This window comes from Leuciscus leuciscus (genome assembly GCF_965113295.1).
Source record: "Leuciscus leuciscus genome assembly, chromosome: 15".
Taxonomy (NCBI): Eukaryota; Metazoa; Chordata; class Actinopteri; order Cypriniformes; family Leuciscidae; genus Leuciscus; species Leuciscus leuciscus.
In genome coordinates, this window is record NC_138739.1 from 15848313 (window position 1) to 15868445 (window position 20133).

The window sequence follows — 20133 nt, forward strand, 5'->3', positions numbered from 1 at the left end:
TTAAAATCATATCTGTAAACATTTTTAACTATAAATAATTCACACTCATTTTATACCATTAGAATTTCACTTGAAAGTAAAAAAATAAAGTTGTTACTCATGTTGTGCTGAAGTGTGTCCTCGATCTGCAGCGTCTCTGCGGTTCATCATTATCTGAGCTGAGATGCAACTTTAGCAGACATTGCTTTCTTTGTAGACGTTCTGCAACAAGTGTCTCTGCTGTTGCTTTAGTGTGAAAGACAGTCATTCTCAGAGCAGAGACTGCAGACCTGCAGAACTTCAACTGTTTGATGATTTAACGGTTGAAAAAGTCACTAAGTTCCTGATTGAGTTTGTGTTTCCTTGCAGAAATCAAAGACGGACGCTGTGTATGAAAATGTTCCCAAAAAGCGATGATCAAACTCTGTATTTATCCACCGGAACTGATGTTAAAGCTCATACGATCCCTGACTCACAGCTTTTGGTTTTGTTCACATTTATTCTCTGCCAGGATGTTTCTTCTGTCTCTCTTTTGTTTTTGCTCTTATCACATCTTTTGATTTCATCTGTGTAAAATGTTATTTTCTGTCAGTCCCACCTTTTAAGATTCCTCTCTCCAGTCTGTGTAAACTAGCTGACCTTGTACAAGGGAGGAGTTGTTCTTGTTCCTTCACAAATATCTTTTTATCCAATGTACTTTATATATATATATGTGTGTGTGTGTGTGTGTGTGTGTGTGTGTGTGTGTGTGTGTGTGTGTGTGTGTGTGTGTGTGTGTGTGTGTGTGTGTGTGTGTGTGTGGTTCTTGGAAACCAGCCCATATAGGAGATCTGGATTTGTCTAATGAAATCTGCTTCCAAGACATTTGGACATTTGTAGATGAACTTGTTTTTCTCTTCGTCTTACATTCTATATGATGTAATGTATACTCTCATTGGACGACTGCTACACCACCCCTTGACAATGTATAAGCAAACGTGCAGAAAATAAAGCTGAAGAAGTTTTGTTAAGGGAGAATTGTCTCCAAGTTCCTGACTCTTTTTAATCTCTACATACATTCTTGAGTGAAAGAAGGGATGAGAATTTTGGTTCGAGGTCATGGTGCAAAGGACCCTAGGTTGAAATTACTCCGAACCATCCCTTTAATTTGGTGGTTCATAAATAGTAGCATCCAGCCCCTGCATCTCAATGTCCATACTATCCATCCAAAACAGTATGTGAGATTAAAATAAGTGTGTCCAAAAGCATAGTATGTTGAAAAGAGTATGCCAGAAGTCCCCATGGTCTACTATTCCCAGTGTATTTTCGAAGTGTGGATTCGTGCTCACTCTAAAGGCTAATATTACCCACAACCCATTGCGCTTTTGAGGAGGAACTACAAACACGAGTAAAAAGTGTTAAAAAACTACAAAACATATCGGATATGCGCGACAGACGGTGCGAGGTTTAGATAACGGTCTGAGTGACTAATCAAAGTTTACCTGATAAAAAAAAAAAAAAATATATATATATATATATATATATATATATATATATATATATATATATATATATATATATATATATATATATATATTTAATGTTATCCGTGTTATATTTCATCTGCAATAACAATGTGGACTTTTATAAAGATCAGTTTAGCCATTAACTCAGCATCATAAAGTTAATAGCATTATTAATAATGCATTAATATGAGGAGAGTTCTCTGCATGAAAGACCCGCGACTGCAGCTCAAATTCTCCGATACGGTAGGAAATGAAATGTGGAGGATTTTATATTTGACAAGATGATTGACAGGTCAGTTTGCCTGACAGGATGCGTGTAACCAAGCGACAGCTGGCAAGCGTTAAAGACGCAATTGTATGACGTGATATAGCCTGTCCCAAAGCTTCTCTACTCTTCTGCTACACACTCAAAAGTATCTACTTTTTCTTCACAAAAAGATTAAATAGGCTACTTTTAGGGCGTGGTACAAGTAAGTGAATTTAAACGCATCACAAGTTCTTTCCACTGTGCTCTGCTGGATATTTTGGCACATTATCACTCTCTAGTGTTTTTAAAGCAGAAAATTGCCTATCTATGAATAGTGCTATTTATACATTGAGCTTTAAATCGATGCTTTGGATTTGATATGGTCCTTGTAGTCATTAAACTTTGTCTCTAATATCTGTTGCATTTAATAAATGTGTTTTGCAGTGGAGCTTTCAGTCCACTTTACACATTAGCCAAAAGTTCACAGGTTGAACCTCTAAAATGTTTAAGGTGAACATGTAGTGCAATACACCATGAGTGAGTGAGTGAAATCTGTATTCATGGCACTTACATGAACAAAGAAACTTTCCATTTTCCAGAAACATGAAGAGAGAAATATTTCAAATTCTCCGTTGGATTGCACTATAGCAGCGGTTTTTACTTATGTTGGCTATAGTTAATGCCAAGTTAATATTGCAAAAAGTATAGTGTGTTATAAACGTATTTTTTTTTTTTGATAAATGTATGATGTTAATAACTGTAGAAGCGCGTCATCATCACTGTCTGTGAATTCCTATGTTCAGTTTTCCTGCTTCTCATTTGTTTACATTGGTTTCAGCTGTTTAATTTATTATTCTCGTTTGTGCTCCTAATTGTTGTACCCTTACATTCATTCTCTATTCGGTCTCGTTCACGTTAGATGTGTGTCTCAACTCTGTGTTGGATTAAACTTAGTAATGCAATTATCTTCTTCTGAATCTTCGTCTGTCTGTTTACTACACACACATCCTGGTGTTGTGACAATGTTTCTCCTCTCGACGGCTCATCCAGCAGGAGGCGCTCGGAACTTCACAGACTTTGTTATCATGTTGGAGATATCCGTGCACTAAAAAGATTAATCATTTCAGTTAATTTTTTCCCAACTTTTGTTACCATTACAGGTACAATATTAGAATTAGCCTATTGTGTGTAAGCCCATCATAACTTTACATGAATTTGAGAAAACATTGATCCAGGCCTCTACGCTTCTCCGTTTCCCCAGGCCAGAAGAAAAGACCAGAGGTAAACTCGCATGTGCTTTAAGAGTTATTTTGCTCAGATTCACCAAGATAACAAAGTCTGTAATCAAAAGCCTGAGATATCAAACACGAACTCAAACCTAATTGGACGCTGCAATGGGTTTCCTCTGTTTTATCTGTACAGAAATGTGGTTTTATCTGTTGGGTGGATAAACAGCTTCTGCTGGATGTTTTTTCTCTCTCTCTGTGTCACTAGTTTGTGAAGCATTCGTCCATCTTTTTTGCTGCTACTATGAACCTTTTAATCTTCTACTCCATACAAAACATCTTTACACTGAATAAAGTGCTGCCAAAAAAGGGTCAGAGGTCAAACAGAATTGATGCTCACAACATAAAATAAAACACCAGGGGCCGTATGCATAAAGCCACTCAGAGTAAAATTTAAGTCTCGAGTCTGTCAAAATTCTAAGAATAACGTCATTTTACTCTTATTCCTAAACTTAAGAATAAGTGTGGTTCATAAAGGTTCCTAAGTGTTAAGACTTGGTCTCAGCTTGTAAATTATTTAATAGAGCTGAAGATGTCTCCAAACCTAGTTAGGATGGCAGCAGAGAGGAGGCGGCCACGCACTTTTCAACGAAAATATGATGTATTGGAGTTAAATGATGATAATGTTGATCAAATGATAAAAAAAAGTTTAATCATCAAGGTATTCTTTTTGTAACTTACCTTTAAGAAATTGTATAGCAATGACATTAAATGAAAGTAATGCGACTGGAAAAATGCAGTAGTGCACCTGTGATGACTCGGGCCCTTCAGTCCACAGTCCAGCAGGCTCTTGAATAGCATTATTGTGGCACTGACCACACCAAATATACAGTAGTGGCCAAAAGTGATGTTCAGAGGGTTTTTTTATTTATTTTTTTCATGACCCTACAAGTTCGCTTAAACCATCAAATTATGAGGAAAATATTTTATATTTATATATTTTTTTTATATTTTAAAATATGAGGGAAGAACAAAACACTAAACTTAGTGAAGGTATTTATCTAACAAAATGATTTCAAGTCAACTTTATTTCTACAGTGCTTTTTACAATACAGATTGTTTCAAAGCAGCTTTACAGAGATAACAGGAAAATAATGCAACAAAGTTAGTCTTGGCTGTACAGCAGCTCTAGAAGAAAACAGTGTCATTGTACAGCTTAAGTAAGTTCAGTGTTGATTCATTTCTACCAGAAAGACTCGGGAGGCAAAATGATCTAATAAAGTATACATTTATTAACAGCCCTGCAAGCAAATATTATGATATAAAGTTCTTTGGCGTAGGCCCTGTCCGTAACTTACTCTAAAGCTTTCATTTCCTTTGTAAAAAATCATTAGTTATCTATTTAGTTCCTTTATCTATTCAGCCGCTCTGGAGAAAATTGTGATGTCATCATCCAGCTCAGTTCAATTCTCAAATAATGGTTTCAATGCAGATAGATCAATAATATTCTTGAATATTGAGTGACAACAAAGGGTAAACTACAGCTACAGGTTTTAGAAAAACTAAAAAGCTCACAGGAGAAAAAAAATCATACATTGTCTGCAACATAGTCAGTTATTAATATTTCATTGTCCTCTCTTGTTTTTTCATGCGTTCATAATTTCTTTGTATGATAGTCTGGCTAAAAATTATGTCTGTACAATTTGGAATGTTTCATTGTGTTATCACAAATAAACAATTGACTCCAGGCACAACTACACAATAAGCTTACAACATCTTTAACACATTTTGAATACTATTTGAATAAAGGGTAAATCTGACAATTTTCCTTTGCCCCACAGCATCAATAATCACGTGATAACTTCTATAATAATGATAATGTGACAACTTTGCACAATGCAAAGCAATTAAAAAAATAAATAATTGAAATATTAAAGTTTCAGTGTCTTAATTCAATTATTTTATTATAATTACATTAAATGCTGCAGTGACCTCACCGTTGCAGGTTCACTATTGGCTGATTCAGAGGTTGAGGGTGGACATTTTGGGTTGACATCCTTGTAGTCCTTAAGTCCCACTTCAGTCAGTACTTAGGAGTCTTAGACTTTACTGAAAGTTGCTTTTAGCTTCTTTATAAAAGTCTCCTACTCTTAGAGAAGTCCTACTTTTTACTAATCATTTTTTGACACTTAAGTCAAAGCTTAAGACTATTCGTAAGAGTAATTCTTAGAAGTTTTATACATGCGGGCCCAGATATGGATCTAATCCAACACTCATGCAACGTTTCACTCAACTAATACAGGGCCAGAATTCAAAGAAAATATAAGATCAGCAACAGCTTTCTTTGCATGACTTCCTCTGATGAAGGAAACTGTGACAGGGGTTGCAACTTTTTGAGAGACGATTAAACCAGCAAAATATCACAGTTCAGTCGTGTGTCCGATCAGTCGGAGTGTCATCAGACATTTTATGGCTCACTTTGTAGGGTTTTCAGTGAACTGATGAAGAAAATGTTTCTCAAATTATTTTTGTTTTGTTTGTGGAGTCTGGATGGTGAGTTTGAAATGATTTTTAAGGCTTCAGTTGCTTCTGTTTTACATTATCGGTGAAATTAGTCAGAGATGATTAACATTGACTGTTATTCTCAAGTATAAGTTATTGATTTTTAAAGTTTTGATTCAGGTCTAAACACATTTATTAGGGATATATTAAATAAGTATGAAGCTAAAATACCCAACAGCATTCGTTTAAGTGTGACATTACTCTTATCTAAGTAAAAGTGTATTTTTATTTAGTTTCTGGTCCATGTAAAATTATGTTTTAATTATTACACATTTCATTCAGCATGTTTTCTGTTTATACTGCTGCAGAATGTTATTCACTTCAGATTCAAATAATTCAAGTATTTTGGGGAAGCTTCATCAAACCGAAATCAAGTTATTTAAATCTTTAATCTGTGACAAACTCTCTCTCTGTTCTTCAGGTGTGTCTAGTTCTATAGGAGTTTTACCAATGTCAGAGATGGAGGGAGATTCGGTCACTCTAAGCATTTGTACCCATTGCATGTATGAAATGAAGAATGGAAATCAAATTCGGTGGCTGTTTGGAAAATATTTAATTGCTGAAATAAATGTAAATAATGACAGCATCACTGTATATGATGATGTTGCTGATGGGAGATTCAGAGACAGACTGAAGGTGGACGATCAAACTGGATCTCTGATCATCACAAACATCAGAACTGAACATGCTGGAGATTATGAAGTACATACCAACCGACCAATGAGCATACATTTCAGTCTCACTATCAACTGTGAGTTAAATATTTGTTTCACCTTTTTATTTTTTGATCACTCCATATAATATCCACACACCATTTTACTCTATTCTGTTGTTTTATGATCTTATTGATTTTAAATTTCAAACTATTTACTTTCTCAAACAATCATAAAGTTATTTAAAAGTTAATCTGTGCAAACCCTGTTCCTGTTTGTTCTCCATGTGTGTTTGGTGATGCAGATAAGATGAAGTCAGTGTCAGTGTCGGAGGGAGATTCAGTCACTTTAAACCCTGGGCTTACTGAAATAGGCCTACGAGAAAATCACATACTGTGGGAGTCTGAAAAAGAAAGTCTAGCTTTCACTGATGGGAGATTCAGAGACAGACTGAAGCTGGACAATCAAACTGGATCTCTGACCATCACAAACATCACAACTGAACAGGCTGGAATCTATAAACTTTATATAACTAGAGCAGAATCATTATCATCATCATCATCATCATCATCATCATCAAAAACATTCAATGTTTCTGTGTATGGTGAGTAGAAATCATTTCCCAGACAGCAACAGTGTCGGCCCAGATCCGGCCCACATCTGGTATATGTGGAATCCACGTGTGCCAGATGTGGGCTGGATCTGGGTTGTCCTTTCCTTCAAATATATTCTCATTATTATTGCTGCTTCCATCAACATCAGTGTTTTTTACAAACTGTTTTGTTAACTGTATGTTTATCTTGTAAAAACTACTAAATGTTTTTTTTCTTGTACCTACTGTATGTGTATTTAAATGTCTGCAACCTAAAAGAAACATTATGTGGTTGAAAACACTGTGATGTGACAAGTGCAGAGCGCATCCGTCTTTGGCTCAGCACCAGTCATATGTTTTCTTATTTTATAGTTTGAGATGACAGACCGTATAAACACTCACTCAACACATTGAACCGAAAATCAGATTGTTGATTAGATTTGGTTATTTCTGCTGCTGCAGAGCAAACACACACGTGTGCTGTGAGCAAGATATGCTGCTGCTGTATATAGCGTACATGAGTTACCTGCAGCAGATCTATACAGGTGGAGCTGGGGAAGGTGGAGGGTTTCTGAAAGAGCGCCGCACTGCTACTGCAAATGCTGACCAAGTATTTGAAGTTTGAGCAGATACAGCAGGAACCAATCATCTGTGCCCTATAGAGAATCATGTGGATTTAATGAAGGACCAATCAGACTGTGCCATCTAGAGTTTCATAACAAAACTTTTTATTTGTTCAGATTTCTCCTTATTCTCTTATGTTTCCCAGCTCGTCTGCCTGTTCCTGTCATCATCAGAGATTGCTCGTCATCATCATCATCCTCATCATCATGTTCATTGTTGTGTTCAGTGTTGAATGTGCGTGATGCGACTCTCTCCTGGTACAAAGGAATCAGTGTATTGTCCAGCATCAGTGTGTGTGATCTCAGCATCAGTCTCTCTCTACCTCTGGAGGTGGAATATCAGGATAAAAACACCTACAGCTGTGTGCTGAACAATCCCATCAGCAACCAGACCACACATCTGGACATCAACACACTCTGTCACACATGTGCAGGTACCACAGCACTGATGATCTTAGTTGAAGTCAGTGCTGATATTAGCTTTTAATGACTGATCTGATCTCAGTTTGATGTTTTTATTCCTCAGACTCTGTCCACTGTTGTGGTCCTACTGAAGCTGTGATCCGATTGGTCCTCTCTGCTCTGGTGGGCGTGGCTACTGTCATAATTCTGGTTTATGACATCAGATCCAGAAGAGCTGAACAAGATCAAGCACATATTCACACATCAGGTAACTAACTGATGATGTCATTTCTCACAAATTGTTTTTACATAAATATTTGTTCGATTTATGGCTTTATATGTTCATCTTTTTCAGGAAGTATTGAAATCTAAAGCAGCACACTGAACATCAGATGTTCTTCAAGTGTATTTCTTGTTTTTCTAGTGTTTTTGTCCTTATAAATGTCGTTTATTACTCAAGCTTGCTCTCCCTTTGCATTTTCAGTGTCTTGGTATTTTTAAAAACAATTTGAAGGACTTTATTGTTTATATTTCCCTCAGACATGTAAAACAAATGAATAGAGACACACAGACCTCACTTTACTACTACCGCTCTCCATTTGTCATTTGTATTTTTCTTGCCTTTATCAATAAAGTTTTCTCACTCTGAGGTTCAAGAGTCTCTCCATGTTTTATTACGTCGAGCCACATCTCCTGGAGGAATACAAACATTATACATATTTTAACAAGTTCAGCAGTGTGCTACAAAAAGCTTTATATTAATAAAACGTTATTTCTTAATTTTTATGTTACTATTAAGCGTATTCTTATAAAACAGTATTTTTTTTATTATATTTGTACCTCTGCAAGATTTTCTGGAGCAAACCATCATTTATACAGCTAAAACATACTTTTTTATTAATGTACTGAACAATGTACATTAATATAATGAGTTTTCACTGAACCGATGAAGAAAATGTTTCTTAACTAAACACTATTCTCAAGTGTAAATGATTAAACTGTGATTTTACTGTGAGATCAATTTTGAATTCAGGTCTAAACTCTGATTTTTATATGGAACAAAAACTTAATATATAAATGCTATAAGAGTAATTACTACACTAATATTTTATTTGAAAAATTTATTTTTGTAAAAAATATTTTATATATATATATATATATATATATATATATATATATATATATATATATATATATATATTTTTTTTGTATTTTTATTTTGTGTATTGGTCATTGCACAATTAGTTTACATGGTTATAAAAATAAAACCTAAAAATAACTTGCAGGGAAAGTGCTAGGATGGTTAATTTTAGGTTGTTACAAAAAAAAAAAAAAAAAAAAAAAAACTTCAATCCAACATTCTGTGAAGGTTAGTATTTGGTTACACAAAAATAACCTACCTTATTTGGTTCCCCAACAATAACCATATGGGAGTGTTGTGTGCTGGAACTGGGGTGCTCTATGTGAAACTCGGAGCGTAACGTTTGGAATCGTAAGTGAAGAGAAAAACAGTGAGTAGAGAGAAAATAAAAGTACAGTAAAAAAAAAAAAGTCAGAGTAAAAAACGAATTATTGTAGAACTAGAAAACATTATTTTGCTTGCAATTCTGATCATTTAGTTTTTACTTTTTGTAGGCTAAATGTTTTCGTCATAAGTTGATTCATTACTTTTAATTCTTTGATCGCAATGTATTTGGCATCAAATTGACACCAGTGTATAATTTGACTGAACTAGATCGCTCATGTTGTTGCATCATGATGCATTTTTAGTTTATTGATTTCTATTTTTGACTTGCTGCTTTCTGTCTTTGTTTTGCCTACATATCATGAAGTAGGTTTTATGATTTTTTGATGCATTAGTTACGCCAAAGCCAGCTTGTGATGTGTCTGTGGCCTACTAATTTAAACCATAATTTCTTTAAAATCATACCTGTAAACATTTCAAACTATAAATAATTTGCTTTGTTATAAAAAATAAATAAAAAAAACCCACTCATTTTATACCATTAGAATTTCACTGGAAAGTAAAAAAATAAAGTTGTTCCTCATGTCACCTGTGCTGAAGTCAAGTCAAGTCAAGTTTATTTGTATAGCGCTTTTCACAATACAGATTGTATCAAAGCAGCTTCACAGTATTAAATTAAAATAATACAACAAAGTTTGTTTCAAGAGGAATTTATTGATTGATAAAATTAAATTAAATATCCCCAAAATATCCCCAACTGAGCAAGCCAAAGGCAACAGTGGCAAGGAACCGAAAAACTCCATCAAGTGACCTAATGGGGTCCTAAAACTCCATCAGGTGACCTAATGGAGAAAAATGAATGCCTGGCTGAAGAGATGCGACTTTAATCTAGTTTTAAACTGGGAGAGTGAGTCTGAGCAACGAACAGTATCAGGAAGACTATTCCAGAGTTTTGGAGCCAAATGTGAAAATGCTCTCCTTCCTTTGGTGGTTCTGGATATCCTAGGTATGACCAAAAGCCTTGAATTTAGTAATCTTAAAGAGCGCGATGGATTATAGGGCGATAGAAGATCCGTTAAATAGACTGGAGCTAAGCCGTTTAGGGCTTTATAAGTCAGTAGCAATACCTTATAATTAATACGGAGCTTTATAGGTAACCAATGCAGTGATGATAAAATCGGTGTTATATGATCATATTTTCTTGATCTCGTAAGAACTCTAGCGGCGGCATTTTGGATTAACTGTAGCTTGTTTATTGAGGATGCAGGACAACCAGCTAATAAAGCATTACAGTAATCCAGTCTCGAGGTCATGAATGCATGAACTAACTTTTCTGCATCAGAAACTGATAGCATATTACGTAGCTTAGCAATGTTTCTAAGGTGGAAAAAGGCTGTTTTTGTAACATATGAAATATGATTTTCAAAAGACAGGTTGCAATCGAGTATAACACCCAGGTCTTTTACTGTAGAGGATAAAGTAACAGGACATCCTATGATGTTAAAGTTGTATTGTGCGAGGTTTTGTGGGCGTTTTTTTTTACCGATAAGTATTACCTCTGTCTTGTCTGGATTTAATAAAAGAAAATTACGCGTCATCCAATCTTTTGTATCTTTAACACACTCTGTCAATTTGGAAAATTTAGCGTTTTCATCCGGCCGTGATGAAATATATATTTGAGTGTCATCAGCATAACAATGGAAACTAATTCCATGTATCCTTATAATATTTCCAAGTGGCATCATATATATTGAAAATAACAGAGGGCCTAACACAGATCCCTGCGGCACTCCATAGTTTACTGGAGTTATGGTCGATTTTTCTCCATTTAAATAGACAAAATGGTAGCGGTCAGATAGGTATGATTTGAACCAGCTTAGTGCTTGTCCTTGAACACCAGTATAATTCTGTAGTCGATCTAAGAGTAATGTGTGATCTATAGTATTGAACGCAGCACTAAGATCAAGTAAAACTAGTATTGAGATACAGCCTTGGTCAGAAGCTAAAAGTAAATCATTTGTGATTTTAACGAGCGCAGTTTCAGTGCTATGATGCGGTCTGAATCCAGACTGAAACTTTTCATAGATATCATTTTGTTGCAAGAAAGAGCCCAGTTGAGCGGACACCACTTTTTCTAATATTTTAGACATAAATGGAAGATTTGAAATGGGTCTATAATTTGCTAGATTATTATGATCTAATTGTGGTTTCTTAATGAGAGCTTATATAACTGCCAGTTTAAATGTTCTTGGAACATGACCTAAAGGTAAAGACGAGTTAATAATATTGAGGAGAGGCTCTTCCACTACAGGTAACACTTCTTTCAGTAGTTTAGTTGGTATAGGATCTAATAAACATGTTGTTGTTTTAGATGAAGTGATAAGTTTATTTAACTCTTTTTGTTCTATAGTTGTAAAGCACTGTAATTGTTCTTGCGGGGTGATAATTGAAGCTGAATTATAAGGCGCAATTGAAGATTGAACGTTTACAATTGTGGTTTTGAAGCTTTCTATTTTCTCAGTGAAGAAGTTCATGAAATCATTACTACTGAACTGTAACGGGATATTTTGTTCGGGTGACGTCTGTTTATTTGTTAGTCTAGCCACGGTGTTAAATAAAAACCTTGGATTGTTTTGGTTGTTTTCTATTAGTTTGCAGAGGTGCTCAGCCCTGGATGCTTTTAGGGCCTTTTTTTTTTAACGTGACATACTGTCTTTCCACGCGATTCTAAAGACCTCTAAATTAGTTTGTTTCCATTTACGCTCTAAAATACGGGTTTCTCTCTTGAAAACATGCGTAGTATTATTGTACCATGGTGCTTTATTTTTCTCTCTGACCTTTTTTAATTTAATAGGTGCAACCACATCCAATGTTCTAGAGAGAATGGTGCTCATAGTGCTAGTTAGTTCTTCTAGTTCATCTGTTTGTTTGGGTTCAGGCAGCAGCTGAGACAGATTAGAAAAGCAATTTGAGAAATGATCTATGGTGGATGGGAGGATTGTTCTGCCTGGTTGATAACACGACGCCGCATGACATATTACAGCAGTACGTAATATGCAAGTTACCATGTAGTGATCAGTGACTTCATCACTTTGTGGAATGATATCTATATCGGTTGGATCGGTTCCATGTGATATAATTAAATCGAGTGTATGATTAAGACGATGTGTTGGTCCGGTGACGTTTTGCTTGACCCCAAATGAATTTAATAAATCTGTAAACACAGCTCCTAACGCATCATTTGGATTATCTACGTGCATGTTCAAATCTCCAACAATTAATGCTTTATCGACATTGACTAATAGGTCTGAGAGAAAATCTGCAAACTCTTTTAGGAAATCAGCGTAAGGCCCTGGCGGTCTATATACGGTAGCCAAGGCTAGAGATAATAGGGATGTTTTTCTAACATCTAAGAGCGTAACATTTAGTACAAGTACTTCAAATGAAATAAACTTATAACCCCTTTTCTGAGTAACATTGAGAATATCTCTATAAATGGTTGCAACACCGCCGCCACGACCAATCAGACGGGGCTCATGCTTATAATAGTTTTATGTGGATAACTCGAAAACCGGGAGGGTCGGAGACAGTCTTGGTCTAAACCTGACTCGCGTCTTCCGCTGCGGAACCACCCAGGCTTCGTGGTGGCGTGTTGGAGCCGGAGTGAACGAGACCATGGCTGATTGCGACCGATGCTGAGGAACGCACGGAGTAGACGCGGTCGGAGTCAGCGGGTTAGTAACGTTAAACACTGATTTGTGTGCATCGGCGAGTGATGTTTCAAGAGCCAAACACCGGTCTCTCAGCTCGGCCTGTCTCAATAAAAGGTCGTGGATCTGTTTCTCAACAGCTTCCAGCTCAGACTGCAGTGCGTGCAGCTCAAATGTGTCCTCACCTGCACCAAAAGGTAGACTACTTACATCTGATATATTCGCCATTTTAACAGATGGACAGTGAGTTAGCAACGAAGCTACCAGTGATGCTATCAATATTAATACTAATTTATGACTGAAGTCTTGGATATAATCCGTTTTTTTTTTTTAGTGGTAGGGGTGTAGAGTAGACGCACGATAGGCGAAAACATTTTTTTGTTTGTAAGTGAGTGTGGAGAAGACGCGTTCAGCCGTGATCCACGGACGTAACCTTTAAGAGTATGCAGCGTTGGATCACTAATAGGCTTGAGACGCGTCTGCTCAACAGTCCGCGTTGTAACTATGAGGTTTGAGCAGTAACGTTAGTGCTTCTCAGTGAGGAAAAGTAGAAAATGTTCGTTGTAAGCGAGTTTAAAGAGAAAAATCAAGAATTATAAATCAAATCGATAGAGCTCCAAAAACAACAACGCGTTCAGACGCGACGCATGATAATAACAGGACAAAACATTACTCACCGTGTTTGTTGAGTGTTTTTTACTCACCTGAGCTTTTATGAACTCAAAGGCGCGAGAGAAAAATAAATAAATAAAAATAGCTGAGCGCGCGTTAACAGGCTAGCGAATTACTAGTGTGTTGTGCTAGTAGTAAAGGAAGCTAGCGATGTCAGGTTAATCTGAGATGTTGGGTAAGCTGTATTTAGTAGTAGTATAAACAACTAGAAATTGTAGTAAATGATGGTCCAAAACAAGGAAATACGAGGCTAAGACGGAGCTTACAGCACCGAAGCAAACACACTCACAGCAGGCAGCGAGGCAGACAGGAGCAATCGATAGCAGAGTGAGTGATAGGAGAGTGAGAGTGAGAAAGACAATGAGAGAGAGAGAGCGATATCGGGCATTCAAGCACATGAAAAAGTGCTTTGTGTGTCCTCGATCTGCAGCGTCTCTGCGGTTCATCATTATCTGAGCTGAGATGCAGCTTTAGCAGACATTGCTTTCTTTGTAGACGTTCTGCAACAAGTGTCTCTGCTGTTGCTTTAGTGTGAAAGACTTCAGTGCAGGCTTGTGAAAAAACCTTCAGAACTTAAACTGTTTGATGATTTAACGGTTTAAAAAGTCCTGTGATGAACTGTAGGATTGATGTCATTTATCACCAAGTTCCTGATTGAGTTTGTGTTTCCTTGCAGAAATCAAAGACGGACGCTGTGTATGAAAATGTTCCCAAAAAACGATGATAAAACACTGTATTTATCCACTGGAACTGATGTTAAAGCGAATTCACACCTTTTGGTTTTGTTCACATTTATTATGTTTCCTTCTGTCTCTCTTTTGTTTTTGCTCTTATCGCATCTTTTGATTTCATCTGTGTAAAATAAACCTCTCAGTCTGACTTTTCTGTCTGTCCCACCTTTTAAGATTCCTCTCTCCGGTCTGTGTAAACTAGCTGGCCTTGTACAAGGGAGGAGTTTTTCTTGTTCCTTCACACATCACTTTTAATCCAATGTACTTTCCATGTATGTATGTGTGTGTTTGTGTGTGTGTGGTCCTTGGAAACCAGCCCAGATAGGAGATATGAAAGCTTTAGCATAAGTTCTGCCGGGAAGACGCTACGTCACCTATTGCCTTCACTATCCAATCATATTCTTATGCTCATGTATAAAAGCTCGGTACTTACACATGTTTGAGTTCGCAGATACTGAAGCGACGATTACCCCCATCCTCCCCACCACCACCAGGATGGTCCTGTCCATACCTCCCGGGGGGTCTGCTGCGCCCCTGCCTTCATCTTTAGGCAGGAATTGCAGATCCGATACTCTCGGATTATGCACTACGGACAGGGCCTACGCCAAATGACTTTGTAGATTACCAGCTTGCTGAGCTGTCAATAAATGTACGGTTTATTGAAATAATTCTCCCGAGTCTTTCTGGTAGAACTGGATTTGTCCAAGGAAATCTGCTTCCAAGACATCTGGACACAAGATGGACTCGTTTTTCTCTTCTTCTTATATCCTATATGATGTAATGTATATTGGACGATTGCTACATCACCCCTTTACAAATAAAAGCAAACGTGCAGAAAATAAAGCTGAAGAAGTTTTGTGAACTGAGAATTGTCTCCAAGTTCCTGACCTATTTTTAATGGGCCCATACATTCTTGAGTGAAAGAAGGGATGAGAATTTTGTGGTGGCATTATAATAGTGTCACAATCTAACAATCTGTTTTTATTATTATTATTATTTGCCTCTGTATTCATTTAATTTGGTGGTTCATAACATCCAGAGCATCCAGAATCTAAGCTCTTTTCAATATGTTCTGGTGGATATTTTGGCACATCATCGCTCTCTAGTGTTTAAAGCAGAACATTTTTATAAATAGTGCTATTTTTCTGAGTGCGCTTTAAATAGATTTGGTCCTTGTTAGTCATCACAATGTGTCTCTAATATCTGTTGCATTTAATAAATGTGTTTTGCAGTGGAGCTCTAAGTCCACTTTACAAACATTAGACAAAGGTTCACAGGTTGAACCTCTAAAATGTTAAAGGTGAACATGTAGTGCAAGACACCATGAGTGAATGAAATCTGTATTCATGGCACTTACAAGAACAAACTTGTTTTCAAGAAACTTGAAGAGAGAAAGATTTCAAATTCTCCGTTACTCCCTCGCCAGCTGTATTGCACTAGCAGCAGTTTTCACTTATGTTGGCTATAGTTAATGCCAAGTTAATATTGCAAAAAGTATAGTGTTATAAAACATCTTTGATAGATGTATGATGTTAATAACTGTAGAAGCGCGTCATCATCACAGCTTGTGAATTCCTGTGTTCAGTTTTCCCGCTTCTCGTTTGTTTACATTGGTTTCAGCTGTTTAATTTATTAGTCTCGTTTGTGCTCCTCATTTTTGTACCCTTACATTCATTCTCTATTCGGTCTCGTTCACGTTAGATGTGTGTCTCTACTCTGTATTGGATTAAACTTCGTATAGGAATTATCTTCTTCTGAATCTTCGTCTGTCTGTTTGCTACACACTTATCCTGATGTTGTGACAATGTTTCTCCTCTCGACGGCTCATCCAGCAGGAGGCGCTCTGGACTTCACAGACTTTGTTGTCATGTTGGAGATCGTCTCAGGTTACGACTGTAACCCTAGTTCCCTGAGAAGGGAACGAGACGATGCGTCAATGACGCTTTGGGAACGCTCCTGCGTGATTGCGTCTGAAGCACCTATGTCAACTAGTCCAATGGCGAGAGTGGGCGTCACGGGCGGGTGACGTGACGACCAGGAAAGGATAAAGGACATCCGGTTTAGAACTGCGCTAGCTTCGAAAAGGGCCGAAGCAAGTCGATCACAGGGATGTAGGAAGTATGGCAAAGTGACGCATCGTCTCGTTCCCTTCTCAGGGAACTAGGGTTACAGTCGTAACCTGAGACGTTCCCTTTCGAGGGAACTCGCGATGCGTCAATGACGCTTTGGGAACGAGAATGCCCAACATGCCATACGAACCAGAACCTGTCTGTGTGAATACTGCACAACTAAGACAAGAGCACTTGAGAACCTGGGGAAGCGCCCAGGTCGAAGTTGCAAAACCTTACGAATGTGAGCGGAGAGGACCAGCCTGCCGCATACCACATCCTACAGGGATATCTACATATAATAAGGCTTCTAAGCCGCCATACTCCTGTCCTGGTCTAAAAGCACCACAGAGGAAACAACCAAAGGTCCCTCCCCCTCCCCCTCCCCCCTCAGGGAAATACCACCAAAAGGGACATGTAGGCACTAAGGCCGCTACGTACACCTTCAGTGTGGAAGGGGATAACCCTGTGGAAAAACAAGCCAGCAGTAATTCCAGCACTGTACCAATCGGGCAGTAACTGGGCCCCACTGTCCACAGACCCGCAATATGAAGGGAAAACCCATCACTAAATACATAGAGTTTCCTCGTGGAGGGAGCTCTGGAGTGAAATATGGTCTCCACAACCTCAGTTGAGAGACCAAAGTCAATGAGTTGGGCCCCCTCAGAGGCCAAACCCACAGCTTCCAAATCTCTGGGCTGGGGTGAAGGGTCACCTCTCCCAATCTCCAAGGGAGAGCCATCGAGGAAAGACACCAGGTCCGAGAACCAGTCAGCCCAGCCAGTACGGTTCTACTAGTAGTAGACTTATTCCGTCCCGGCGGACCTTCTCCAGAACTCCTGGGAGCAGAGTAATCGGGGGAAAGATGTACAGACGTAGCCTCGGCCATGTCCATAGCACAACGTCCAGCCCCAAGGGAGCTGGGTGTGTGAGGGAGAACCAAAGTGGACTGTGCGTTGTATCCGGAGACGCGAAGAGATCCACTTGTGCCTGGCCATAAACCCCCCAAATGTGCTCCACCACCTCGGTGTGGAGCCTCTATTCCCCGGGCCTCAGCCCCTGCCTCATCAGGATGTCTGCTCCTACATATTTATGAAAGAGACCACTGATGTGTTGTCTGTACGGACAAGCACATGATGGTCTGGGAGGACTGTCTCAACGCATTGAAGACTGCCATCATCTCCAGGCAATTTATGTGCCAAAAAGATGATGACTCCTCCACAGGCCCTGGGATGAGCGGCCTCCCATTACCACTCCCCAGCCGGTGAGGGAAACATCTGTCGAGATAGCAACTCGATGGAAAAGAGCTCCCAACACCGGAACCTGGGAAAGGAACCAGTATTTCCTCCATATAACCAAGGCGCGGAGACACTGCCGCGTGATCTTGATCGTACGAAGTGAGTTTCCCCTCGGGGAGAACCCTCTGGTTCTGAGCCACCACTGCAAGGGTCTCATGTACAGTAGGCCAAAGGGTATCACAATGGACCTGCTGCCATGAGGCCCAACAGTTTCTCTAACTGTTTCAAAGTGCGTGACTGCTCATGTGGGATAGGAACCAGTATTGCCTCCATATAACCAAGGCGCGGAGACACCGCCGCGTGATCTTGATCGTACGAAGTGGGTTTCCCCTCGGGGAGAACCCTCTGGTTCTGAGCCACCACTGCAAAGGTCTCATATACAGTAGGCCAAAGGGTATCACATTGGACGCTGCTGCCATGAGGCCCAACAGTTTCTCGAACTGTTTCACAGTGCGTGACTGGCCTAGCTTCAACTCTTTTGTGGCTGTGAGGATAGCAGCTACACGAACGGGCGCATCGTGTGGCTCGCATCGTGACTGAATCCCATACCACACCAAGGAAAGTGGTTCTCTGTAGTGGAGAAAGCACACTCTTCTTGGCATTGAGTCTCACCCCGATTTCTTCATCTGAGCGAGGACGACATCTCGATGCCGAACTGCTAACTGCTCTGATTCCGCCAGAATCAGTCAGTCATCGATGCAGTTCAGAATGCGTAGCCCTGCAGCCTGGCGGGGCCAGAGCTGCATCTACGGACTTCATGAACGTGCAGGGTGATAGAGTTAGACCGAATGGAAGCACCCGATAATGATATTCTTTGCCCCCAAAAGAAAACCTCAGGAACTTCCTTTGTTGAGGGAGGATGGAAGTAAGCGCCTTTTAAATCTATCGTGACAATCCAGTCCTCGGATCTGATTTGAGTCACGATCTGTTTGAGTGTGAGCATCTTGAACTTGAGTTTCATGACTGCACGATACAACAGACGAAGATCTAAAATGGGAACGCAACCCCCCATCCTTTTTCGGAACAATAAAGTAGCGGTTGTAAAACCCTGATTCTCTGTCGGGCGAGTACACCTACTCTATAGCTCCCTTCGCTAATAGAGACTCTACTTCTTGCTCCATTACCAGAGCCTGCTCGGGATGTACTAACACGAGTAGCACCCCGTTGTAACGAGGTGGAGGAGAACGAAACTGGATTCTGTAACCTCTCTCTATTATCTGCAGGACCCATGGAGATATATTCGGCAGATTCTTCCACTCTGTCAGAAAATCTACTAAGGGTACCAGTCTCTCGAGACTGGCCTCTGGTGTTATAGTAACAGCCACTTCGGTGACCTGAAGCACTGAACTGACTCTTTTTGAACCCCCCTCAGAGGGTGCGAGTTTGACACAGTGCTGTGGTGACACTGAGCCATGTGCTCGCTGGAGACCGCTGCGCCCCGAGGCACCAAGGGTGGTGGGGTTGGCAGAACGGCCTCCTGAGGGCACCGAGGTGGGGCGGGCACCGTATACTGAGATGTACACCGCTCCACCCCGGTCGGGGTTGCCCTCAGAGGTCTGACACCAGTGGCATCAGGACCTTGGCTGAAACCTTTTTCACAGAAAAACAGTCCTCAGATCCATCTTCTGCTTTAAAGGCTTCTGTTAAGAATGCCATTCCGGTCCCCAATCTTTCTGAGGGGGAGCACAGGAAATTACACTCTGCCCGTACAATGAGTTTGTTAATGGCTAGGGCTGCTCCGCCCAGCAGCCCCATTTACAAAGTTATAAACTCCAAACTCATTGTACACAGGAGATTGAGATGTAGAATCTTCAATTCCCTTAACTCGAAGCTAAGCGCATCCATCTCCTCGGAGGTGGACAGCTGTAGCACCAAATTATACCATTTAATTCCTCAAAATTAAATGTAGTAAAAGATCAACCAGACAAGTTAACACGGTCTGGATGAATTACTGAACATATACATGAATCTAACTAATGAAAGTCAGATAAGTACATTTAAATGCAGCCCACTTATTTAATTCCTCAGAATCAAACAGCAAAAAATCAACCAGACAAGTTAAAATAGTCTGGATGAAAGGCTGAATATATATTTATATATATAGGCTTATATATATAAAAAATAGTGTCAACATAAAATAAAAGAATCATAAATTCATAGCTTGCAATACACTATGTATCTCTCTTAATGAATGCATAACCACTGAATTCTTATTGCAGTCTTTTTTTAAATAAACAGTAGCATGGGGAAACTCCCGATAGTGCACACCAGTGATGCGCGGGTCAATGTATAAACAACCCGGACCCGACCGACGTTTTCAACTAACCCGCCCGCAACTCGGACCGCAAAAAAAAAAGAAA

The 20133-nt window shown here is 39.1% G+C and overlaps 1 protein-coding gene across 2 annotated transcripts in view; it reads left to right on the forward strand.

Annotated features, from left to right (window-relative positions):
• Positions 1 to 20133, forward strand: part of LOC309476166 (SLAM family member 5-like) — a 222374-nt gene that overhangs the window by 179704 nt on the left and 22537 nt on the right. The window contains exon 6 of one of the 2 annotated variants that reach the window (XM_082139401.1): positions 349 to 481. The exons of the other annotated variant lie outside the window; for it this stretch is intronic. Coding sequence (XP_081995527.1) covers positions 349 to 396 — 48 coding nt within the window. The 3' untranslated portion in view covers positions 397 to 481. Of the gene's footprint in view, positions 1 to 348; positions 482 to 20133 lie in introns of those variants that run through there. 2 annotated transcript variants of the gene reach the window in all.